The 25,763-nt window shown below is 53.0% G+C and overlaps 2 protein-coding genes across 9 annotated transcripts in view; one reads left to right on the forward strand and one right to left on the reverse strand.

Annotated features, from left to right (window-relative positions):
• The window catches only part of MEGF6 (multiple EGF like domains 6), a 147,574-nt gene extending 140,789 nt beyond the window's left edge, over positions 1-6,785 (forward strand). For 4 of the 7 annotated variants that reach the window (XM_009671624.2, XM_068915702.1, XM_068915704.1 and 1 more), the window contains 9 exons: positions 11-139; positions 825-953; positions 1,135-1,263; positions 1,498-1,626; positions 2,189-2,317; positions 2,408-2,536; positions 2,876-3,007; positions 3,391-3,438; positions 4,107-6,785. In XM_009671624.2, coding sequence (XP_009669919.2) covers positions 11-139; positions 825-953; positions 1,135-1,263; positions 1,498-1,626; positions 2,189-2,317; positions 2,408-2,536; positions 2,876-3,007; positions 3,391-3,438; positions 4,107-4,174 — 1,022 coding nt within the window. In that variant the 3' untranslated portion in view covers positions 4,175-6,785. Of the gene's footprint in view, positions 1-10; positions 140-824; positions 954-1,134; positions 1,264-1,497; positions 1,629-2,188; positions 2,318-2,407; positions 2,537-2,875; positions 3,008-3,390; positions 3,439-4,106 lie in introns of those variants that run through there. The other 3 variants (XM_068915706.1, XM_068915707.1, XM_068915703.1) reach the window with 2 other exon arrangements.
• ARHGEF16 (Rho guanine nucleotide exchange factor 16) lies at positions 6,772-24,128 on the reverse strand. Of its 2 annotated transcripts, none has more exons than XM_068915709.1 (15): positions 23,972-24,128; positions 22,070-22,649; positions 21,013-21,064; positions 20,163-20,332; positions 19,148-19,204; positions 18,477-18,637; positions 15,799-15,951; positions 15,069-15,198; positions 14,200-14,274; positions 12,894-12,986; positions 11,745-11,899; positions 10,374-10,583; positions 9,865-9,938; positions 9,032-9,133; positions 6,772-8,527 (listed from the first exon to the last, which is right to left on the reverse strand). In XM_068915709.1, exons 2-15 carry the CDS (start codon positions 22,619-22,621, stop codon positions 8,388-8,390), a joined length of 2,124 nt encoding a protein of 707 aa, XP_068771810.1. In that variant the 5' UTR covers positions 22,622-22,649; positions 23,972-24,128; the 3' UTR covers positions 6,772-8,387. The 2 variants fall into 2 exon arrangements, with proteins under 2 accessions (XP_068771810.1, XP_068771809.1); XM_068915708.1 differs by having other exon boundaries at positions 22,070-22,646; positions 23,972-24,110.
• Positions 24,129-25,763: the final 1,635 nt, after the last annotated feature.

Consider the following 25,763-nt stretch of genomic DNA (forward strand, 5'->3'; position numbering starts at 1 on the left):
TTTTCTCCAGAGTGCGCCGCTGGGTGGTATGGCCCTAACTGTGAAAGGCCATGCAGGTGCAGGAACGGGGGCCTGTGTGACGTTACCACGGGGACGTGTCAGTGTCCTGCTGGCTACGTCGGCGCTGACTGCAGCGTCGGTGAGTGCGCGGATTAGCCGGAGGGGAAATGCGGGGCCACAGGAGTTTGCTCACTACGAGGTGAATGCTAGTAGGCACTTCTGCAAACCTTGTGTGCAGGCAGGCTGCCACTTGCCAGCGCTGCAGGAGGTGAGAGGCGGTTACAGCGACTGGCTCCCGCACTGGCTCTGCAGGGCTCACCAGCCAGCAAGAGCTGCCGGTTCAGTTCACTTCGCAGCCCTGCACCTCCGGCAGTGCTCTCCCCCGCCTAAGTGCCGAGGCAGTGCACATCGCGCCCACCTTCCTGCAAGAGCACAAGTTGTAGATGATCTATTTTGCTATGCTTAACCATGGAGTCATTTTCTTACTCCATTTCTTTTGTGCCAAAATGGTTTCTTCACTATGAAAGGCCTGCCACCTCGGCTTTCGCATCATGCCGTCGCTGTATTGCTGTCTTCCTGCTAAAAATGCTCTGCTTCTGCGGTTGAAGGAAACTTAACAGGGCTGGTTCCTGCTCTGCCGGTTGCACTGTGCATTAGCCACAGAGCTTCAGTGTCCTCCTGCCACCCCCCCCCCCGCTGTCCCCTTGCTTTGCTCATTAGACACACTCTTGTCTGTGCAGTTACTAAGTCGTTCCTTTGTAGCCTTCAACCGTGCCAAACTCTGCTTTTGAGTCCCAAGGCAGTTAAAACTCTCCTCCCCGCAGGCTGTCTGGCCGGTCGCTATGGCAAAGACTGCGCGCACGTGTGCCTCTGTGGGGAAGGAGCTGCCTGCCACCACGTCACGGGAGCCTGCGTCTGCCCTCCGGGGAGAACTGGTGCCACCTGTGAGCAAGGTAACTTCTAGCTGCGGGGTAATAGATCAAGTCAACTGGACAGTTTCATGGCAGTGGGTTGAAAAAGGTCCTACAGCAGGAACCCCTGGCTGATTTCCTTGCCCTCTGCCTGCTTTTGCGTGCCGCTGCCTGCCGCCCCGGCGGCTCGCGTGCCCACGGCTGCCCTCCTCTTGTCTCGCAGGCTGCCCAAAGCAGCGGTACGGGCTGGGCTGCCAGCAGCGCTGCTCCTGCCGCAACGGGGGGCTCTGCAATGCAGCAGACGGGTCCTGTTCCTGCGGGCTTGGATGGACGGGGAAATCCTGTGAATTAGGTAAACCTGATTTGGACGCGTTGTCCTGCACTGGCCCAGTAACTGTTGAGCTTGTTCAGTGTTGCTTTACACTGGGTCCGGTCTCTTATTCCCTCCCACCTGTGTAACTGTCCCTGTGCTCCCTCATCACATCACGGCACTGCACAAGTGCCACAAAGGGGCAGGAGCTGCTCCCCGGTGGCGCTGAGGCTGCAGCGGCTGCTGACGAGCTCCACTCCCGCCTGTTCCCCACAGAGTGCCCTCCCGGCAGGTACGGTGCAAACTGCCAGCTCAGCTGCGCGTGCCAGAACAATGCGACGTGCGACCGAGCAACGGGAGCCTGCCGCTGCGCCAAGGGCCACTACGGGCACTTGTGTGAACACAGTAAGTTGTGGCAGCCCAAATGTGGCTCCTTTAGCTTTGCAAGGGGGGCATTTTCCAAAACTGCTCCAGAGAGCAGAGCCATAGGAAAAGGAGCGCTCACCCCTGCACTCACCAACACAACTATGTGCTGCCAAGGGACTCTTCTTCCCTATCTCACTGAAACTCAGAAGTCATGTTCACAGCGATCCCTTCCTGGGCGATAGAAGTAGCTGCAGTGACATTGCATTTTAATTCTTGGTGCATTAAGACCCCTGGGTACAGAGGTGCCATTCAACTATGGATAAGACTGTTTATCACTCGAGCACATGCTTAGCTGTTAGGTAACTGAGCTGAGAGCTGAGGTGTCGTGCCCTAGAACAAAGACTCTGCCGGCAGGAAGGCTGCTAGCCCTGCTCCAGGGCACCGCGAGCTGTATTCACTTCAAACGTGCTCAGAGAGAGAGGCTCACCGCTCCTTGCTGGTGGGCTCACAGGAGGCTTTGCTGCAGAGGCCATCTGCGGATGAGCCTCTGTTAAACCCGTCTGTACTTGCCAATCAGTTCTCTAACCGGCTCCTGTCCCAGGCTGTCCCCCAGGTTTCCATGGAGTTGGCTGCCAGGAGCTCTGTGACTGTGAGAATGGAGCAACGTGTGACCCAGCAACTGGTCGGTGTCTGTGTCCTACTGGTTTCTATGGAGAGCGCTGTCAGACAGGTACTTGTTATTGCTTTTTTTTTACTAGAAATAGGCAAGAACCCCACACTTAGTCTTTTAAGATGTGCTGTATTTCATCTCTCACAACAGGTTGTAAGGAAGGAACATATGGAGAGGGATGCCAGCATTACTGTGATTGCGTAGGAAACGCGCCATGTGATCCAGCCACTGGACGCTGCCTATGTCCTCCTGGAAAAACTGGTGTTAAATGTGGTTCAGGTGAGTTTAGCTGCAACTTCAGGAGGTGAGAAAGGGGTACATGCAAGAGGGGCTTTTACAGTAGACTGGAAATACAGTCTTAAAATAGATGCAAAAATTCTCTTGTTGGAGATGAAAACTCATGGTTGGGGGGGGGGGGGCTTCCTTTTTGTGTGTCTCCTCAAAGAGTAAAAAGTGTTCTGCCTTATCTTTCACTCGGCCTCCACTGCAAGTATAACAAGATATTATACAAGATATATAAATATTATATATTGTATAACAAGAAACATTTCAGCTCAGACGCTGAAACATGCTGAAGCTGTAGCAGCCTAATGGCCTCTCTTCCCTCCCCTCCTGCAGACTGCCAAATGAACAAGTATGGCCCCGGCTGCACGCTCACCTGTGCCTGTGCCACCAGCAGCTCCTACTGTAATGCTCAGAATGGCCAATGCCTTTGTATTAATGGGTACATAGGACCTACATGTCAAGAAGGTAATATATAGGCTCAATGACACAGTAAGTAGCTACTGAATGCAAACAGTGGTAGGTTCTTAAAGCAAAAGCACCTACTGCACAAGGACACTGTAGTACCTTTGCTCTGGCCATTGCTGGCTGTCCTGGTGAGTTAGTTTTGGTACTGGTACTGTTAACTAAAAGCAGTAACATAGCATAACGTGGGCCTCAGAGCCCATTTGTTTCTGGGCACTCTGTTACAAAAACAATTCAGTGCACTAAACAGACTTAGGAAAAAAAAAGCTATTTCTGCCCAAACAATAATCAAATCACAGTCTCCCTTTGGCTTAGAGGGAATTCCCAGTGGGCCCTGCTGCATTGCTGCAGAGGGGATGGAAGGGCAGGCTGCCTTTCTTTTGCAGGTGGTTTGCCTCGTCTGTCAGCAGCTGAGCAGCAGCCTTTGGCACCAGGTCAGTAACAGACCCCGACAAGCTCAAGGAGCCTATTTCACCCCATAGCTGCCTGGGACAACACCTTCGAAACCACGCTGAGAGAACAGCCTAAAGCGCCTGCCTCTGAACGGGACCGGTGGGACCAGTGCTGTGGGCAGGCTGACACCAGAGCTGCCACGGGCAAATCATCTGTGCCGTCCTCAGCACAGAGCACAGCTGAGGCTGTTTCTTCACAGGCACTAAGCACATTGAAAGAGCACATAGGGCTTCAAGAACACCTGCCCACATGCCAAGGCACTTTGCACCAAATTTTCCATGAAGTCTGGAAGGCATCTCTCTCTTTCTCTCTCTCAATCTCTCTCTCTCTCTCTCTCTCTCTCTTTCTTTTTTTCCCCTCTCTCTCTTTTTTTTTTGTTTGGTTCACCTTCAAATGAAATTTATCCTGTTGCTGTTGCTGTGTTTGCTGAGCGCACCACTGGGCAGCAATGACAAAGAGGGAAGCCTTCCTGCCTGAGCGCAGAATTACTGCATTTATCTGTGCTGGCTTGTGCTAAAGCAGCAGGGTGTTTCCAGCAGCTGTGCTTGCTGGTTAGTTAGGTAGCATCACCCATCCAAAACTACAAGCAATCTACAGTGGCCACTGTACAGCCCACAGGGTCTGACTTCTGTTCCTGCTTCTCTTGCAGCTGTGCAACCCCAGACACTCAACAGAGCGTCCTTCCCTGAGGGAGCTTTCGAGTTGGTAAAGCATTAGGAGCATCTGGAGGGGTCGCTTACCAGGAATGCTCTCTTGGAACACGACCAAGCAGACACCTAAAGAAGCCAATGACCTGTTTAGAGACCTTGCTTACAAGCCATATGAGTGATTATCATTTTATGACAGACTAATCATCTGCTGCTTTTGAAATTGTTTGACTGAGACTGAAGGTTCAGCTCATAAGCAATTCACCTCAGCGAGACACCTGAAGGGAGGTGGCCACCAGCTTGGTCTGGCCTTCGAAAGTGTTCCATGAGAGCAAACATGCCGGCACTGGGGCAGGCTGCTGTTGTCCAGGCACTAGCAGGAACAGTTCAGAAGCTATTGCTTCTAGTCAGTGGCTACTGGTCTTGGAAAGCACGTGAGAATTTGCTGGCTCTCTTCTTTCGGTTTTTGGGTACAGAGGTTTTCTTGGGGAGGCCTGAAAGTATAGTCAAAAAGATGTATTTATGTAAAGATATTTATGGGAAGCTGTACAATTGTGTTGGCACAAATGATGGCTGAACGTTCCCTGCTCTCCTGCAACCACGTCTAGTGCAGACTAGCACCTGACTTGAGATTTTTTTTTGTTGTTGTTGTTTTTGACTTTGCAATTAGTCTTATATTGTAAATTACTGTTTGCCATAGCCGCAAAGCAGGCTTATGTAGGCAGGGTCCTGAGTCATCCTCACAGCAGTGACGAGCTGTTGGGTAACCACCTCCTAGCAGTGCAGGCTTCTAAAACAGGCGATGTCTCCGCACATAAGAACGATAGGTTATGTTACGGCACCAGCGCATGCAGCTGTTGATTCCCGTCTTTTACGAAGCATGAACTGTTTCAGAACTTAAGCTGCTTTGCTGGAGACACAGCAGTAGGCCCACTCTGCGTCCAATCTCTGCTCCAGGTGTGCAGCGCAGAGTTTTGTACCTCTAGCCCTTACTGTGTCACTTCCAGAGAGCTGGTGCCTGCAGCCTAATGTTGTTGTGGGAATAATAGTCAAGTGGTTTCCTTATCCAAAAGGAAGTAGGTTTTTTGCTGAAAATACAGTTTGCTCTTGGCCAGCTTTGGAAGGTTTCAGGAGCCTGTTTTTTGTACTAGGCACATGTCATCCCACCTGCGCTTCCCATGGCACTTGCTCCACAGAAAAGTGAGTCTGAACTGAGTGTAAAGCTCAGGGCTACCTTATGGCTAGAGATAAAGCTCTTCCTAGGCCTAGTAAATGCCAATCCCTGTGAAAATGTTCTTCCCCAGCCTTGCACCCTCCCTTGTTTTTTCCATTTGCAGTTGAAAGCGAGAAGCTGAAACAGCGCTGGAAGGAGGTGGCGGCAGAGCGCTAGCCCGGGCAGGGTGCACTCGGGCTCCGGAGCCAGGCAGCAAGCGTGCAACCACTGCAAAGCTTAGGCTGCCACCTACCGCAATGGGGAACGCCGGCCTCTGAGTCTCCCCCTGAAAGCGGCCCAGAGGCTGAGTTCAGCGGTCAGTGAAAGCCCCGCTGGTGCGTGTATTTGCACAAAGCTCTTGGGCAAATATAGCCCAAGAACTGCCAATGTCAAAGAAACCAGGCTCTGAGAAGGAGCTGGCGCGGCCCTGCCCCAGCCCAGCTGCCTCCGCCGCTGCTGCAGCACAGCCCTGCCCAGGCGCTTGGCCGTTACATTAGTCCCACAGGGGCCAACTGACAATAATAAAAGAATTGTTTCTTTTCCTGATGGAAGTTATTTTAATCTGTACATAACTTGTAATTTTTGGCTAAGTCTTTTCTTATTTTATTTCTTCCTTAACAGTATTTTTGCATTAGATATCATTATTGTGAAGAAATGATGTTAATATAAGTAAGTATGTAGTGGAGGACCAAAATTGCGTAATTCAGGTTGTGTGGTGTGACTGAGAACCCGGCCGTAGGCAGGTGTCGTTAATGACGTGCCAAATGACCCCCGAGGCGCCTGCTGCTCTTGCCGCCGCTTCTCCAGACAATCAGGTGCCGCGCTGCGCGTGCGTCTAAGTGACGGTTGCCGTTGGCCCGCGGAGTCGCTCTAGCCGTGCCTGCGCGGGGGGCAAAGCGGCGGCGGCGGCGGCGCGGCCGGCAGGAAGACAGAGGCTCCCCGAGGCGCCTGCCGCGGGCCCGAGCCGGGAGAGGCGGCGGGGCGCCAAGGCACGCAGCGGACGGTGCCGCGAAGCGACTTCCCGCCCGGCGGGCCGCCCAGGGCTCGCCAGCCTCGGCAGCGGCGGAGCTGGCAGCTGCGCCAGGACGCGGCAGACTCGCCCTGCCGCCGAAGGGCTGCGGTCCCTGAGCCCTCGGCTCCCGCGTGGGACTGCGGCAGCCCCTGCGAAGCAAAAAGTGCTTGAGCCTGTGCTGCCAGGCCTGCACGCCGCTCCTCGCAGACGCTGGCGGGAGCCAGCTGCTGGGGTGACGTCCCCCCTCGGCACCGCAGCGCTCTGTACCTGTGTTGTTATTTTTAAAATCATGATTTTTTTTCCCCTTTTTGTCTTTCTTAGTACATTTGTTTACTTCATGTTTTCATGTAGCTAGCATCTCTGTTTTCAGATCCCAACTCTTCTAATTTAGCTATGATTACATGTTTGAATTTTTCCAGTTAAGATGAATAAACAGAAAGCCTGACTGAATTTCTATTTATTTTGTAGCTCTCATTCAATTACACTTGAAACATGTTGCAGTTTATAGCAGATGCTTAGTTCTTGTTTTAGTCTTTTTTTTTAAACAAAAGCAATCATCGATTTTGAAAGCTGTTTCAAGACATGCACATGTCGAGAACAAGTAGAGGCTAGAAAGATTCTGCCACCCGAAGGAAGCTTTCCCTGGAGCAGTGGCAGCAGGAAAGATCCAAGTCCTTGGCTTCCTTCAGACTGGCGCTGTAGTTCTCGAGGACATCCCACATCACTAACATATTAAGCCCAGGATCCAGTGCTACTCATGTTGGGTTCCATTTAATTTGGGGCAAGAAGAAAGGACACACTTTTCATGAGGACCCAAGAATTTATTGTTAGTGTAATTAATCCCTAAACAGTCCAGTGGAAATGGGACAATTGGAGCAATGCTACCCATTTAGAATCCAAATCAAGATGGCAAAGTGAACTGCCTTACTCAGAACAGTAGAACTACCATCTCCTTTTCACATGGAGCGATGTCCCTCTGGTTAGGAGGGCTGCATCTGAAATGCACACCGACCAACAGAGCCGCCACGGACCTGCCTTCTGCCACATCTTCGAAAGACTCAGTAAATTAAGCATTTGACCCATTAAAACCCCATATACGAACTACTCCGCTACCACAAAACAACCAGTCTGTCTCAGTGCCTACAAGTGATTAAAGAAAAGGGCTAATGCCTGGAGCAAAAAAGCAGGACAAGTGACCCTTCTGCATGCTGGAAGGCTGAGGTTTCAACCTCCTTGAGTACATCTCCTCTTGCTCTTTCTGGACACATGCACCTGCTATCCTCCCCCTTCGCTGCTGTGTGGCAGCGAGGAAGAAGGACGGAGTAAGGAGCTTGGAAAGGCCATCCAGGAACTGTGGCATTGCTCTTTATACTTCTGGGTTTGCTCTCCTTGTGTGAATGCCCTTCCCTCTGGCTGGAACATAGGATTACTGGCCCTAGCGCTGAGTCCACGAGACTGACTCAATTGCACCAGCTTCTGGCATCTGCTAGTTTAGCAAATGACTGAAAGAGACTGGGAATCACCTCCCCTGCAGAGGCTACAATTGTGTTCAAAAAACCCAGGAATAATTTCAGGAAAAAAAAAGGGGCAGGAGGGAAGAGAAATTGTGTCAAGGAATAAGCCCAGCATACAGATTTAAATTCCTAAAAATCCTTGATTCAGGGGTGCTCTCTCTAGGCCATGTGTCTTCGAAAGCAAGGTGTGCAGCAGCGGCCCAATGGCAACACGAGCCAGTGCTCTGAACCCTGGAACACAGCCACAGCCTTTTCAAGTTTAATTTTTTAAGAACAAGAGCCAATACATTGGCTACTTCTTGAAGCCAGGTGATTACCAGAGCGTTGGCCAGAAGTGCTTGGATGCCAGGTCTCACATTAACTAACTGCTGTTGCTGCTTCTACAAAGACCGTTATTGAACAGTAAGATCTGCCTTCTCTCGCTGTTTGAGACAAAATTCAAGAACGGACCTCCTCGTTTCTTCTTGCTGTGGGCTCAGTCTGCAGAGGCTTGAAGACCCCTGAAATCAAGTCAGGACAGAGGCTTCTTTCCCTGGCTCAAAACCTACACATCTGTCTCTATCCGCAGCCTCTCCATCCGGCGCACGTTGCATTCTACAGCCATGCGGTTGGTGATCTGCCGGGCGCAGGACTGGGGAAACCAGCCCCTTTCACCATCTCTGAGCCTCTCACCCCAGCACCATCCTAGGAGAAGAATAGAGCTCTTAAGTCAACAAGACAGGATAACAGCTTCTGCAGCCACATACGGAAGCAGACAGCTACAGCACTTCCATTCTCAGGGAGATGCCAGCTAGAGGTGTCCAGAGAAGGATGTTTCTGCTTTAGTGTATATTATGGAGATTACTGAATCACTTCTGAGGTCTCTGGTAGTGGCCACCAGGTACAGGAACATAGACCTCACCCTTCTTGTGTCTATCTTCACACAGGAGTCACTAGCAAGAGCTTTGGCAGTTGTCACTGGCTCCCATACCAGCACCAGCTCAGCCAGCCTTCCGAGCCTTGCTGTCACCTGCTCGGCCACAGAAGCAGCCCCTAGTCAGGGGCACGGACCATACCACTTGCTATGGCTTCGTGGAAGCTTCTGAAAGTTGCTAAAGTTGCACAGTTCCTTGGGACCTCCAAAGGTTTTTCCCTTCACCACATGTCTGCCTAAGGCCAAGCCATCTCCTGCCAGAGCTCCCCACTTACCATCCTCTTCACCCAGGACCAGGACAACGTCTGCCTGCTGTAGTGAAATCTCATCCGTTTGTTTAGCCAGGTAGGCCCGGGTTATCTCCACTTGGCTCAGATCTGCAGAGGAGAACAGTGAAAGGCAGGGACTGAATGGAAAAAAAAAAAAACGCAGTAAGTTACAGACCAACATGAGTAGGAAGTGCACCAGAGTGCTCTGCCCTGGCCAGGCAGCCCTGCAACTGCCCTTCGGCTACACAGCTCAGCAGCTTCACGGGGTTCCTGGTCACCATGGCCAGACGAGGAGGGCTGCACAGCGGCGCTCCAGCACTGCTCGCGCCAGAGCTGCAAAAGCTACTCCACAGATGAGCCTAGTCCCGGCACGGCCCATGCCTCCAGGAGCTACCCAGCCCACAGGCTCTATGGCAACAGCATGTTGCTCTTCGTTCACTTTCTATCTCCCTCCCCACATCTCCTCCCTCCCTCCCTCCAAGTACATGGGAAGCAGAATCTCTACTTACTGATGGTCTAATGCACTCCTAGACTTTTTGCTTTGTCTTTTAGGAAACACACCTAGGATTTACTATGACTGAGGAAGAGTCTGTGAGGCAATTCCTAACTAGCAAGATGTTGTACCCTGAGTCCTCTTCACCGATACACATGCCTATCTCTTTCTCCAGTAGAAGTGGATTAGAACAGTAAAGAAACGTGGGATTAGTCCATCCAAGACTGTGAAGGACTTAGACCCACAAAAAGAAACCTGTATGAGCCTTGTGTATTCAGAAATACTCAGGTTCTACTGTAACTACTAATCCCCTCACAGCAAGGCCTGACCTTCAGCATAGCTTTACCTCCTTTAGGAGTGGTGTCAGGTTTTTCCTTTTCTCTGTGCATCAGTGCAGCAATCCACCGGGCCCGGTCACTCCTGGCAAAGAGAAAGCCCACATTACACCGAAAGTCATAGAGACTTAGCATGGATGTTGTTGGCAGTAGTTGGAAACTTCCTAGTAGGATGAAGTCTTTCAAGGGAAGCTGGACTGAGCAGCCATCAGACTCGGAGCATTCAAGTCCCTGGCCACGTAAAGACTCTTCATGAGTAGTACACAGAGCTCAGCCATGTTGCTTAATTTGCACAGGGGAAGCATTATATGAGGATTGGTTTTGGAAATCTAAAAGAGAAAGAAATAGAGCAAGGGAAAACACTTGTGCAGGTTCCTCTTTCTAGGATAAGGGCGGGCGAGAGAGAAAGGGTGCTTGACAGAAGCCTCCTTGGCGACTTCCAGTTCATGGCTTTACCCCGCACGCAAGAAAGTGTGCCTTGTTAAATCTCCCCTGACAAGGAAGCCACAGGACCACTCACAGAGTCTCTGCCGACAGGACGATTTCCTCTCGTTTGCCCTCGCTGTTCTTTTCCATGAGCACTCTGAAGAGGTGCCCGCTCACTGCGCTGCGGGCTGTGCCGCTGGTCCCTGTTTTGCCAGGAGGAGGGGAAGGTGGGTCTGCGTTCTCTATTTTCTCCACTGTTATCTGATCCAGTGTAGCATAGTTCATTACGGTGTAGCTCTCCTCACTACAGCAAAGATAGGATTAGCATTTCAGCCGTGGGCACACTCAGAGCAGACAGTCTGCTTGGGAACCGGCTTCCTCCCAGCACTGGATAAAGAGCCAGAGCTGAATCCATCGCCTGTTCTCTTGTTACTTAGCCTTGCAGTTCCAGCTGGTTTTTATTAGGGGTTTTATCCTGGAAGCACAGAATCCTGGGATCTGTGACCTTTGTCAAACCCTTGGTCTTGATCCTCCTACCTTTCTCCTTAGGCCAGTTTTCAGGGTGTGAAAGATACCGTACATGGTGTTTAACAGGTCTTCACCCAGTCCAACAACAAGCATCAAGTATTGCACCATAGTTCAGTCCAGCTTGCTACAACAAGACTGAAGTTAGCGCTGCACTACACAGAGCTGCCCAGTGTCTCCTCAGTCCTATGAGTGCTCTGTTAAACCTGCTAACCTGCAATGTCACAAAACAGTTAGGTCTTAATAAGTAGAGTTAAGCAGGCAGCACCTGTGGCCCCGAGGTGACCAGTGGGTTGACCGTTGCTCTGCAATTTGTAGGCCATTCATGAATAGAAGTTGCATGGTTGTGGAGTTGGGCACTTCCCTTCTGACTAAAAAGAAGCACTTGAATAAAGACCGCAAGAGGGAAACCTTGAGAATTTCTTACACTACACGTTGCCTGGGAAATTTGAGGTTTTAACCCATCTAGTCCTTAAGCCTTAGAGCTGTACTTTAGGTCTGATGGAAGATCAACTGTTTGGGGACTCAAGTCAGTTAGTACAGCCTGATCATCTCCTATAAATCTCCCAGTTCATCTACTATCAGCTGGAAGCACTTCTGTGAGTGAGCAAAGTGATCTGTTAATCTCCTGACATCCCTTCCAGGGATTAGAGGCACACCCATGACACTGCAAGACGGCTGTCTTGTTTTGATTGCGTTTCACTGGATGGCACCCATTAGCTTTGCACCCATATCAGATGGTAGGTGAGGCAAGCACCCATCCCGCTGCTATACTAAGCACAGCAACCAGTGATGGGAAGGAAGTTACTGGCATTTCAGTCCTGCTTGTAATGAGTATCTACAGCTCTGGTGGATCAGAGCTCTCCACTGAGGGACAAAGTCCTGGGCAGGTTCTGCCCAACCAGCTCATGGGATAGAAAGAGGTACCCCTGAGTCTTACCTTTTCTTCTTGGTTATGATTAGGACATCGTTGAACAGAAAGAGGTAGCAAACCCTGCCAGAGCCTTTGCGGAAGATTCCTGCCTCTTCTGAAAGGAGCTGGTAGAGTTCCCCTCTCTTCAACAGCCAGCGGGAAGCAGAAATCAATGGAAAAGGCTGAAATGGATCCAGAGGAAGCCTAATTTAGTGTTTGTCTCAAGCAAAATCAAGACAAGCAGCTATATCTAAATGCATAACAGATCCTAGGGTCAGTTTGGAGGGAAACATTATAAACTTTGAAACAACAGGAGCCACGTTTTTCAGGAGACATGCTGAGAAGCGGACCAGAGTCACATTCTCCCTCCACCCAACCTGACTATTTCCTTTCAAGGCATGCTGGTGGATCTCATGCAGTGGCAGTGCTCCAGCAGGCCTAGAAATCCCCTGCCTTAAAACACAAGCAGTTGAGCATTCCTTCCTTCTCTTCTGCTTTCCAGACCAGCCCTGCTCTTGGAGCTATCACAAGCCTGAGCTCAGGATACAAGTCCTTGTAAGCAGCACAAACAGGCAGTTGTTCCTATCATCCACCTCAAAGAGGTGCTTTTTTGAACATCAAAGGCTTTACTCAGTCATCCCAGAGCAACAGCAAAAAGGTCAACATTCAGATAAGTTCAAGGCTTTACTACACTCCTCTAGAATGCTGTCACCATCTGACAGTTTTTAAAGACAGACGAGCCCCTATATTTGTCTGGAACGACACAGCTGTTGTAGACATCCAATAAATCAACACAAACAAAACCTTCTCTTGTCTGGAGGCAAATGCAGTTTTCACTACTCACATCCAAGAGACATAGGTACAGATTAAGACAGAAGAGGAAGTGGAGAGTCTTAAGGGAGACTGGCCTGTCTTGGACTACTCTACTGAACTCTCCAGTCTTGCAGGAAAAATGCCCATAAATTTGTATTTAAGACAGAACACCAGGAAAAAAAAAAAGTGGTCACCTTGGGCATGACAACAGTGATACTAGATGTTAGATGAAAGCTTTTATTTCAGAGCTAGACCAGCTCTAGCCGGTCAAGCTTCTCTAGAAGGGTTCCCAGAACAGGCCCAACAAACCAACAGCACACCCCCAGAGGATTCCCCCCCCCCGCCACTTTGATAAGTCCTCACCTTCATTTTTCCAAACTCGAGCTGTTTCTGCAAGGTGTACATCTGCTCTGTCCTCTCCATAGCACGAGCTCCCTCGTTGCAGTTCTTAACCAGCTAGGAAAGAAAAACACCAAGAAGTGAATGCCAGGAAGCTCAGACAACCCTTCCTCTGCATGAGCACAAGTACTGAAGGCAAAGCATCAGGCAGAGCAGGCTGCCTCAAGCTCTTTAAAAAAACAAACAAACAACCCTCAGTTGACCCTTTTCTTTGAACAGGCGAAACAGCTGATTCCCAAAAGAGATTCCAAGTTAGGTTTGGGAAAAGACGGATGGAAGTTTTCCTTCCACAAGAGAACTCAAAGAGAGAGTTTGCAGGTTTCCTCTATTTGGACAAGGACCAAACTGAAACTGCACCAAAACCAAGGAACAATAAGAGGAGGAAGAACTAATCATCTGAGAAGAAGAGATTAAGACAGGAGGGTGAACGACTGAACAGACAGGAAGATGGGAGGACAGAAGCTTTCCAGGCAGGTGAAACACACCACCACCTTTTACATCACTGAAAGGAGGCCTTGCAGCATCCTGCCACCTCACATTGTCTCTCCCAGGTAGTTGTAGCTCAGTGAGATATACCACTAACCCAGGAAAGGGCTATCAAGCTTTGGCTGGTTGAACGGGGATTTCTGTGCATTTTGTTCACCTGCTGGATGAGTGAGCTGGACAGACCACAGGCAGCAGGGGCACTTTGTCAAGAGTCGGACTTTAGGGAGACAAAAAGGGAGTTACTGCCATCAAAACAGAGGTAGCAGTAACCTGCCATGGTGTATCACCCTGAATGATAACCAGACAGGAAAGCAGATGGAGATGAGACAACTGGAGAACTAATAATGCAAGGTTCACAGCTGTCAGTGCTTCCTTTGTTCCTTCTCTCCTCTACCCTTTCCTCTTTGCTTTGTTTACTGTCTTTGCCTAAAGCTCCAAAAGATGTGGCAACTAGCTGTCGTAGTCTGCTATCACCTCAAGGGAAGGTTCTGAAGCAAGGAGAGCACTAACAGAGAGGAGGACAGCGAGGGGAAGGACAAAGGATGGACCAGAAAGGAAGGAAGAAAAGAAGAAAGGTGAAGAAAAAGGAAAAAAACAAGATCAAGTGGAGAAAGACAAGCAAGGGAGAAGACGTGTGCATCCTACAGCTATTTGGAGCAGACAAGTCTCAAGTGAACCAATATAAGAAGGAAAAATAAGAGGGCAGATGACAGGCTTGGGACCAGAGTAATGAAATGGTGCACTGAAAGGGAGAAAAGGTGGAGAGCTGGCAGCTGTGCCTCACCTTGCTGATGGCTTTCAGAGCTCTGGTGGCAGCTCCGTATGCTGCAGTGCATGCTTTTGTTTTTTGACAGAGAGTCTAGAATTTCAAGATAATATGCTTTAGTGATATTGCAAGACAGAGCAACTGTGCATCAATTGCTTCCCTTTGATTTAAGGATGTGACAAATGCTCAAGCTGTTCCCAACTGTCAGGCTGGCAGAGGAACAGACATGCATTCAAAGCAAGGTTTAACAATGCTGGTAGGTGTGATGCTCTCCGCTGGGGCTCTAGCATCTGAGATGCATGCCTGACCATCACCGTCACCTCACACACCAGGCACCCACCTGGCTCCCACACCTGCTGGCTGTTACAGAGTGGAGCTAGGTATTAGAAATCCCCAGCCAGCTTTTTTTGCTGTTTAGAGCAGCTGGGTCCAGATGCCACAGATTCAAACGAAGCTTGTGCAAGACCTGCTTTCCCTTCCTGGGCCACCAGATCATTAACCAAACAGGAAGCTTGTGCTATCCCACCTTCGTTATCCAGATGCCAAATGCAGCATGGGGAGCACAGAAGAACCTTATGTCTGGGCAGTCTCCTGCCCAAGGCCTCTTCCTAATTCAGCACTGGAGCCCCAGCCACTCAGGGAGATGGAGCAGTATTTACAAAGGTTTAAGCTACACATCTGACATCCACATGAAGAAGAGAATATAGCGGATCACTCTGTTTGGATCTAAAACCTGAATAAAAGCTGAGGTCAGTATCCCAGCCTCAGCTCGCAGAGGGATGGAAGTCCAAGCAGAACGCTGTCCTGGGCTCACCAAACAGATGAAGGGAATAACACAGTCACCTTTTGCAGAGGTGCCAAGGAACACCACCGTGTGGCTTACTTACATCTAACAGCAGAGGAAGCCGTGTTACTCTCTGCATAGGGAGAATGAGAAATGATATCATTGGCAGGCCTCCACACTCTGGCTTCCTTTCAATTTGTTTCAAGGCCTCTTTAAATGTGGGGTTTGTGGCTCTGGAACAGGACAAGAAATCTCCATTAAGTCTGCTCTTCTGACACTAAAACTTTCCAGAAGACTTCCATACATGAGAAATCCAGTGCAGCTAAGGCAGGACCTCTGGTGTTCAGCAGCAGTCAGTTGAGTTCAGAGCACACAGCTGGTGCTGTGGATGGACTGACGCTAATGGGTTGATCCATTAGCAGGTTGTGGAAAAGTAACTAGAGATGGTGAGTCCTCCAAAAGGCAGGTGTCTCTAACACACCCCATACATGTTACTGACCTTGGCAAGATCACAAATTCATAGCAAAGCTGTCCCATCTGACTTCAGTAGGTCGCAGCATTACCCCCACTTATCCCCTTCCCTCACCCTTCTTACAGCACATGTCCAGCTTCACAGGCATCTCACTTATGCCTAGAAGCTGAACTAGGCTCATCTGCTCCCTCAGATGGGAACCAGCGCTTCCTTAGGAAAAGGAAGCAACAAGAGAGTGGGCCCCATGCAATTCATGGTCCTGTTTACCCTGACTGCGATAAGCCAGTGTCACTGTAGCTCAGAGTTCCTGCGTAAGCAGGTCATTAAAGAGCCCAAGGCCTTAGCACACAGCAGTACTCACAGCAGCTTTTGAAGCGTCCTCTGCTGATAGACTTCATTGGAGCAGTAACTAACATAAGGATTGAAGTGGTTCGAGGCATGTTCTTCCACAATGTCACTGATGTCAGGCATTAGGAGGTTTTCCTGGTGTCGCTTTTCTAAGTCTTCAAAGAAGCTAAAGAGAGAATTTCAGATAATCTCACTACGTGACTGACTGGGGCAAGACGCAGTGAACTTTGTTTAACAGTGTTCCCACAGCAAGTTTTCCTAGTTTTACCACTGCTGAAGGGCAGATATACTCCATAGAATACGCTGCAGTGTTGAGTGACAGATTGGGAACCCAGCTGTAATACCTCATTCCTCTTTGGTTCCCCCCACTCCAGTTGTTTTCCCATGAAATATCTGGGAATTTCTCCTGTATCAATAAAGATGCAGTTGGAAGATGCCACTTACACAACGTTGCCTGACTTCACCTTAGCAATTTTTGATTTACTCTTTTACAAGGGGGGCTTAATTCTTTCCACCATGTGGAGCCTGACATGTTCTTGGTCCCATGAAAATGACATGGCCACAGCACTGAAGAGTCTTCCCTTTTGTTTTCCATTCATTTTCCTCCACCATTCATTGCAAAGCTACCTCCAGAGTGCCACCCCTCATCTCAGACATGTGCTTCACCTTACTTCCAGATCCAATAGCCCTGCACAGAATCCCTTTGCTAACCACAAAGTTCAACTCTGGAACTAGAGTTCTGCAAGTAGGATAACATTTTGCATGGATACCAACTATTTCTGAGGAAGCAGAGAAGAGATTCGGGGTAGCAAAAGCTTTCTGGATTATGAGTTAAAGATACGGTTGTACAACTGTGGCTAACTGGCCAGAGCAATATTCAAGCTGCAAAGCTCAGGGGTTTGGCTAAAGAGAGAAACAGACTGGAGCGAACTTTGCCAATAGACAGGTTTCCATTTGGACTCTCCCAGGATGGCAAGTGTTCCTGAAGCAGCACAGTTCCTGGAATTATCTACTCTAAAATGATTATTTCCATCCTAGGAGCTATTCCCAAGTAGCCACAGCTGAAAAATTGGTTTGACAACAGCTGTTCAAATTTCTCCACATATGCAGCTCTCCCTAGCCTTGTAGCGGTGGGACGCTGCACACTTGAGCCACGCGCCTTCCCTGCCACACACAGCGGCAGCAATCTCCTCCTGGGCCTACTGACCAAGCAAGCCATCATGGTAATAAGCAGACACACAGAGATGTATGATAGGTGGGATGATGCGAACATCATGCAACTGCAGTGGGTTTGGGAAAGGACTAGGAAAGCAGCTTTTGTCCTACTCCCACATTAAGGTATTTCTGTCTCTCACTGTAGCACTGATCCATTTCCCTTATTTATCTGTCCATGTAGATAACATCTCAAGATGCTGATCATGTCCAAGGAAACTCGTCTACTGGCAAATTAAAATCAAATCCTTCTTCTTAGGACAAGTTAACAACTTGGATGGAGCAGGAGTGTTTGGACACGTGAGGCAGAGAGCCAGGAGCAGCAGTTTTGCCTGCCAAACGCCTTTCCATTTTCAACTAAACTCAGTGCAGCCTTTGGCAAACCTATGAAACCACCACCTTGGACAAACAGGACCTTTTAGAGCTCTAAAGCAAATCTACAGGTGGAAGTTGCAAGCAGTCAAGCAGCATTACAGCATAGGCTGACTCTACCACATGCTGCAGTTGTGATGAGGGCACTCCTGAGACTTCAGCCCAGAACTAGTCATGCACAGCAGAAAAGCCCCTAGATCCGTTCTGCATAGTCAGCTCAGTGCAACTGAGACACCCCTGTGACTGCCGTGGTGTGCAGCAGTTTCACTGCAGCGAAGGGATTGCAACCCGTGAGCTTTCAAATCCCCAGGGGCATCTGCTTCTTCCATTCCAGGGCTAGATTGTTAATCTGTTTTTGCTTCCCAGGAAGATTCATTTCTGCCCCATCAGGGCCACTGATGCATCCCGTCACAGGCTCAGCTGCTAACTAGCCAGCCACCAGCTGCAGGAAGCTGCAAGCCCCGCCGCCCCCGCACCAGTTCTCACGCCATGCTGCAGCGCAGCCTTTGCTCTCCCCATGTTTACTTTTCCCAGAGCAGCACCGCTCGCCGACAGCCCTGAGCACTCGCTCCTAAGCGGTTCACTCCCCACCGCCCAAGGAGCAAAGGCCACGCCGACACCGGCTCGTCGAACAGGCAGTTTCGTTTTCAGCATCTGAGCAGCTTCCCGCGTGCTTGTACTTTGGAACAAGCAGCGGCTTGCTGCGAAGGCTTGGCTGTGCTGGATCCCCTGCCCCGCAAGCTGAGGCTTTCGGTCACGTCACACCTCGACCGGAGCCGAGTAGCTGCGATGCAGTGCTACAGGCTCAACCTGCCCCCGCTTCCCCAGCCCTGAGGCAGAGGGAGGCACCACCTTCACGACAGAGCCAGAACACCCACAGAGGAATTGCCAAGCCAACTGGAGCGTCCCAGACACGACGGCAGGGACCTCAGGCAGCTGTTACCGCCTGATCGCGGCCGTGTGTTTGAGCAGCAGTGTTACAACCCAGCAAATCCAAGGGATGGTTGTTTTCACGCGGCAAACGAATGGAGCTGCAGAACAACTCCTCCAGACCTGTGGGGGATTCACCAGCACAGTCTTACCCCACTGTGGGTGTCCCACACTTGCCTCGTGCTGACTGCTAGGATGTCGCCAATGTTGGAGAAGAGGTGGTGGTGCTCTGTCTGAGTCATGGTCTCCTTCAGCTCCTCCGACCTCATGAAGTGGCACACCAGGACACTCAGGCTGTGCATGTACGAGTACTCAGAAGTGATGATCTCAAACATTGCCTGAATAAAAGCAAGGCAGTGAAGATATAACAAGGCAAACTATTACTACCGGCAAAATCAGGGAGTGAAATAAAACTTGCTACATCTTACTTCCCTTAGGCTGGAACAAAGTCACTGGAAATGCCTTCAGTCCAACAGTACAGCATTCCCTGTTACCATCTCCTGCATGGCCTACACCACTAACTGCGGTATGTTTTAGGAGAGACATTCATTAAAAAGCCACACCACTACAGCGTTTCCCCTTTCACCAGCCATTTCCTGTCAGCTCCTGAAGGAGCTGCCTCCTCCAGCATTTCCTTGCCGAGACGTGCAGGGGGGCACGCCGAACGCTGCCTGGCCCCAGCAGCGCTGGGAACAGCAGCAGCGTCGCCAGAAGCAGCAAGCACCAGGGCTGAGCCCACCGCTGCGCCGAGCCGGCGTGTGCTTGGGACGCGCACTCAGACGCGGTCACACCAGCACACGCTGCAGCTGCCTCGACCATCAGCGCCGCGTTCCTGCGGCTTCTCTCACCTCCTGCCTCTTGCGCTCCTCCGGGGATATTTTGTCCAGGATGCCTGCTTCCAGCACCTGCGAGCCAGAGAAGCGCAGGGATTAGTACAAGCTCTCGCTGCCGACTGACGGTTCTTGCACGCCCTCTAGTGAAGTCTGGGGCTCTCCCCAGCCCTTCCAGGATCTGCCATCCACGCAGAGACAGCATTTGCTACTGCTGCAAAGGCTCCGAGCGCACCAAGTACGGCTCTCGCAGTCAACAGCGGGTAGCAGATGCCGCTTCTTAGGAAGACCTCGTTCTCTGCTGAAGGGCCAGCGGTGAAAGCCAGGTCTCCAGCAAAGGCACCTGCCTTCCCTGAGGCTGCTGGCCGCCCTCTCGCCAGCACAACTCCATCGGCTTAGCCGGCATCCCGACAAGCCTAGACAAAAGCTTGCAATCCCTAACCAGCGCAAGACAGCCTGGAGCAAAGGTCCGACTGGTCCTGTAGAATATCTGCTCGCTGTTTGCTTGGCAGCCCAGAGTGATTTTAAACACAGTGCGCTTTTTTTTTTTTTTTTTAAATAAGCAAATCCTCCTCTTGTGCAATGAGGATTACTTTTAAGAAGGGATAAGCAGAGGAATAACGATTAAGAACATGGAGACTGCCTGAGGTACAACCTTGCCTCCCCAAATTAGGGCTTCCCAGATCAAACGGAGTGTTGGAAAAATCTCAAACGCAAGCCAGCACTCCCCCCCCGCCCCAGGAGGCAAGCTTTCACCCAGTGACTCCAGGCACGAGGACACCAGCGCTGCTCGCTGCCAGGATTTCTCAAAGCTGCAGCAAGTGCTTACTCGGTTTCTCCTAATCCCCAGGGAGCGGCAAGGCCCGCACGCCAGGGCTGCCTCGGCCCCGCGCCGGCCGGCCGGCCCGGCAGGCGCACCCGAGCACCCGCGGCGCTCGCCCAGGCCGCCGCCAGGCAGCGAGGCGCTGTGCCACCGCACGGGCGCCAGCGCAGGCCAGGCCCCGGGAGCGCCCCGCTCGGCTCCCGCTCCTACCTCGGGCAGCTGGCTCCAGGTGGCCTGGGCAGGGCGGTAGCTCCGCACCACGATCGCGGCGTCAGGAGGCGACTGCTCCTCTGGGATGGACTCCTCCAGCAAATCCTCGTCTGACTCATGGCTGACGGAGTTCAGACCTCTCTCCCGGATTTCCTGATACAGCCGGGGCTCTGCGGAGGACAAGGCAAGCCAGCGGTCAGACAAGCCTCTTCCAGCCCCGCCTGGGCTTCCCGTCCCGTCCGCCCAGGGCTGCCACAAGCGCCTGCGCCCCAGGATCAGGCCCTCCAGCCGGGGAAGGGCTTTGCACGGCGGCAGCGACCCCGCAGCTCCGGCTGCGGACGGCTCCCTGGGCGCCAGCGCACCACCCTCACCTCTCAGCAGTGTTTGCCCAGCGCAAACAAAGCCGGGACGCGCTCCAGGTGCGACGTGCTCCAAGCACAGCAGCGGCCCTGTGTTTATTGCGCCCCGGGAACGGGAAAGCAGTGCCACAGTGCTCCTCTTAAGGTGGGGGAACAGAGGCAAAAGCAATTGCCCTAGGCCAGGGACAAGTAGCAGCGCATGCGGCAAAGCGACCCTGAGGGGTTCGCTGTCCTCCGAAGCGCTGTCCTGCCCGCCGCGGGCCGGAGGGGCAAGGCAGGCGCGGCGAGGCGTTGCGAACGCGCACGGGGCCCCGGTGGGGCCCAGGAGGAAGAGCCCCTTTCTGAACCGGACACTGGTTTGTCCCCTGCAGGGGCGAGGGCGCTGAGGGCCACAGCTCCCACACCAGCGGGACAGGGCTACCAGAAGCACTCAAGCACCGGGGCAGTCAGAGAGCTGGTGCTTTCAAGACGACAGGGGAAGCGGCACTCACGGTCCTTGAACGAGCCACCACGCTTCTGCGCTCGCTTCCGCCCAAAGGTTCTCTGCAAGAGGAGGAAAGAGGGAGAAGATGCCGGAGCGGCTGCTGGCCCGCCAGCGCGCCGCCCCGCAGCAGGCCCGGGCGCGGAGCGGCCGGCTGCGAGCGCGCCTTCAGAGCCGCAGGCCCAGCAGGCCCTGCGGCACAGGTAGCCCTACGCTCTCCGCAGGCCTGGCGGACGCGTCGGCAGGACGGGGAGGCGGGCGAGGACAGGACAAAGCGGTGCCCACGCTGAGCACGGGGATCCAGGGCAGCGCCCCGCCACAGAGCCGCCGGTCACAAGCACAGCCAGAGGACGCTTTACGAGACCGGTTAGGACACGCAGCTTCAAAGGTCTCTCTGAATAACACGTACCCAGGGTCAAACATCCCCAGCTGTAGCGGCTCTAAGTTACTGGGCTGCCGTGGCCTTAGGAGGCACTTATCTCCTTTAAGAAAGGGGGGAAGTTACCTAAGTGGCCAGCTGACAAATACCACCCTGCTCTTCCAGCCTGATTTCGCCTGAACTTTTGTTTGCCTTACTGGAGTGATTCAGCTTTCACCTCGTGTTATCTGGGTCATGATCAAAACAGCCTTTTAGTTACTCCACTGCCTTTCATGTATTTATATCTCATGCCTGGACTTTGCCTGCGTCGAGTCTCCTTTTCCCCAGGCTTGCTTCACCCACGTCTGTGCACAAACCACAGCCCCAGAGCAGCACGCCCCACCAACCCCACCCCGCAAACATGTACCCGGCCACCTTCAGATGAGCTGGAGCCCCAGAGCAGCCAGTCACACTCCTCACAAAAGCCATGCCAGCTACTTCTGTGCTCCTAGGGGACCTAAAGCATCTACTGGTGAGATGCAGGCTTCCCCCGGCACAAGCCACATCACTAGGCTCAACAAGCTCTGCCAGCTTTTACCCTGCAACAGAAGTTACAGAAGAAGAGCTCTGCAGATCCCCCGAGAGCAGCTCATCACCTGGGAGAGGAGGAGCTCCTTCCCTGCGCGAGAGCAATCACGCCGCAGCCTACCTTGTTTCTGCCCGGGCTACGGGCTGGCAGGGCGCTCCCCTCCTCTGCCACGGGTTTCAGCGGGGCGACGGCATTAGCTGGCTCTGGCTCTGCACCCAGGCCCTTCATGGCGGCGCGGTAGGACATGTTCCTCAGGTTGCGCTTGAGAGCCCCCCCATAGTCATCCTCCACCTCTGCCTCCAGGGAAACACTGGGAGCAGACATCCTTTTCGGGTTGGGGCACAGGGGCTCCTTGCTTGACTCCGCTGCCCCAAAGCTCTGGTGACGGGAAGGATTCTTGGTCTTGGTGGAGACAGCCAAGCTTTTGGGGATCAGCTGCTGGGTTCCCACCTTGAGTGCAACCGGGCTCTCTGTGCTCAAGATGATGCGGCGGGGCTCAGACGCGGTGGGAGAGCTCACTGCTGAGAGTGAAGCACTGTCTAGCACCGTGACAGAGCCATGCTTCCTGGGGGGAGAGGTGGGAGATGGGGGCACCCGCAGCTCCGGGTGGCATCGGTACTCCAGGATAAAGCTCTTGTCGTCCACAGAGCTGTCAGGGGGGCTCTGAGACATGATGGCAGCACAGGGAACCAGGAAGCTGCTAAGACAAATAAAGAGATAACTGAAAAGCCTTCTTCCACTGTGGCAGAAGACAGTTATATTTAATTGCAGGCAGCGCACCAGTTCGCCCCAGGAACCCACGAACCAGCCCAGGAGCTGACTCCAGAAAGCCAGACACAAGTACCCGAACACACAACTTTGCTTTGTGTATGTTCACCATTATCCCTGAGCGCCTTTGCAGAGATGAAGGGCCTCATTTTACCCCCTTGCTCCTCAGAGCTTCTCCCATCCCAGACAGTGAATGAGGTGGTTTTGAGCCTGAATGGCTCAAAGAAATCAGGGACAGAGTGGAATAACCTGTGTTTGTCCTTATCTGCTTTCACGTGCTACATGCAAGTAGAGTCAATGTAAATGCACTTGTGATTCATCCCCCCACCCCTTGCACACCACTCACAGTTGGTAACTTCAGCAAGTGCTGACTTCTGGCCTAAAAGAAATGAAGCAGCTGCATGTGGGCAGCTTCTCTGGCACTGCCGTTCCTGCGGGGCCCCACTGACGCCGCTACGGGGAACAGAAATTCAGCTGCCCTGAGTCATTAGCGTTATCCTTTGCCTTGCTGTCTGCTGCGCTTTGCACTGCCCCCGCTGTCTTTGCCAGGACGATGCGCTGTGAAAATCCAGGTGTGCAGCTTGCCAGGAGCCTCAGAGGCCTTAAAGGTTTTACTTGTCTCAGAGCACGCTCTACGCGGAGCATGCAAAAACACCTGTCCCCCCTAAGGCACCTACTTCGGGTACCCTTACTCATCACCTTCCTCCATCCCATGCTTCACACCTTCCGTCTGCAGAACAAACATCTGTTGGAGCATTTTACACCCCCGACCCACCCTGTTACATAATCTGAGGAAAAACCATGGGCCAGCTTGTCCGAACTGAGACCTCTTTGTGCACCGCTGCCATCCCTGAGCTGTTCCTTTTCAGAGCCCGTGGACCAGGAAACAGCCCAAGACTTGAACTTACTTTCCTGTATCAATGACTGGCAAAAGGACAAACCGGGCCCACGAACAAAAGCCCCCTGGACCACAATGCCCCTCATTTTCCCGTGCTTGGAGGGGGACGCGTGCCTCTTGGGCAGAGCTCTGCCAAGTATCCCGCAGCCGACGAGAAAAGCGCCATATCCCGCCCTTAACCCTGTCTTGGCTGAAGGTAAGGCCCACCCTCCCGCTCTGGCCCTAAAAGTAAGAACCAGGCGCGCAGCATCCCCCGCGTCCCCGGCCGCCTCGACACGCGTGTCCGGGCGCGGGCGCGCGGCAAAGGCCCCTCCGCGGGGGCGCGCCGGGGCCGCGGCCGAGCCCGCGCTACTCACCGCGCCCGAGCCGAGCCGAGCCGAGCCGAGCCCGCTCCCAGGGCCGAGACTCCCGCGGCGCCCGAGCCGCCGCCGAGACCCGCCCGCTCCGCGGGGCCGCGGGGGGCTGCGCGTTCCCCGGCTCCGCTCCGCTCCGCGGCGCCTCGGGCCCGGCCCGGCCCGGCCGGCGCCGCCCGCACCTCCCGGCGCCCCTCGGAGCCCGGCGGGGCGGAGCGGGGCGGGCGGGGCCGGCGGCTGCCGCGGGAGCGCGGCCCTGCGCGGCCCCGAGCCGGGGCGGCGGCGGCGGCGGTGGCGGCGAGGGGGAGGCGCCGGCCCCGGCCCCGGCTCCGGCTCCGGCCCCGGCTCCGGCCGCCTCCCGCGCACCGTCCCTCGGTCCAGCTCTACTCAGTAGGAATTAAAAACTGGTTAATTAAGAAATAAAGTTTGCTGCTTCTTGACGTTTCCTCGAGAACTTGCTTCCAACGTGCTTCTTCGGCAGGCGCAGAACAGCCCCTTGCTGGAAGCCTCCTTGCCGGGCTGGGTGAAGCTCGAGGATCGTTCGACATTGTCAGATGGTCGCTTGTCGTGTTCAAGGGTGAGAGAGCGCTGCTGCTCCGCCACGTCTCCTCGGAGCCGGAGTTCGGAGACGCGCCGTCACGTCCAGCGGGGCCGGGATGGTTCCTGCCAAAGGCCCGTCCAAGGCCCACCTTAGCCGCTCGTCTGCAGCGCTCGCCAGCCGGCGCCGGCTGCCCCTCTGCAGGCGTACCGCGCCAGGCTCACAGGCTCTGGTAGCCACCAGTCTCTCTTTGGAGGTGTGTTTCGCAATTACAAGGGGAAGAAAGGGGATCTCAGGGTCAGGCTTTTGGCAGAGTTGCCCTGTAAGGGCCAGTCTCAACAGTGCTCTGTGCATTTACTGGGAACAGAGCTTTCCTTGACCTTCCTTTTTGTGTCCTTCCCCCTCACCCCCCGCCCACCCCAACAGATTTTTTTCCCCCCTAAAAAATGGAGCCTTTTTCTCACTGGTTGATGGTGAATCTCAAGTGCTTTCTGGATGACAAAGTCCACTTGTCAGCAACGGTCCCCTAAAAGACTCTGTTCTCTCCTCTCTAAGGCCTGCCTGACAATCGCTCCATTATCAGCGCTTTCTCATCCGATAGATTTTTTCTCTTTCCCTCCAGGGCTAATAAGGAGAGAGGCTGCCAGCCGCCACGGAGCTGCAGAGGGTTTCTACTCAAGAGTTCAGCGAAGACTGAACCCCTTACGTGGCAAGCTCCAGGGAAGTGCTATTATGCTGTATGTAGGATACCATCATTTGATCACGATGAATGACTTTTTGAAGCACAGACCATTCATCAGTTTTGTAATGCGCGTTGTTCGTTCAAAGACCCTGCTTTCAAGTCATTTTTGCTCCCAGCGCCCCCGCTGAAACATCTGACCGCTATCACTAGATAGTTACTAACTCTCAGCTCAGAGTTTTGAAAGGAAATATTCTTGACATTTTCAAATAGCTCACTACCCCTTTGTCCTAAGGCGTTCCTCCGCTCCAGCGCGGCCCGGCTCTTCCGCTGCGCGGCCTTCCCCAAGGCACGCGACAGCCGCCCGCCGCCTTGGGGGCTGGGGCGCGCTGGGCAGCGCGGCGGCGAGGGGCGGGCGCGGGCGCCCACCTCCCTTCCCTTCCCCAGGCCCCGGCGGGCGAGCGGGCGGCTCTTTGGGAGCGCTTCAAACCAGGCACAGAAAACATGAGACAGCAAAGCTGCTGGAGAGGTGGCGAAGGCTCCTTAGAGTTGGTCCCCGTTGTCTATCGAACGTTAAC

The sequence above is a fragment of the Struthio camelus genome, chromosome 21 (genome assembly GCF_040807025.1).
Source record: "Struthio camelus isolate bStrCam1 chromosome 21, bStrCam1.hap1, whole genome shotgun sequence".
Lineage (NCBI taxonomy): Eukaryota > Metazoa > Chordata > Aves > Struthioniformes > Struthionidae > Struthio > Struthio camelus.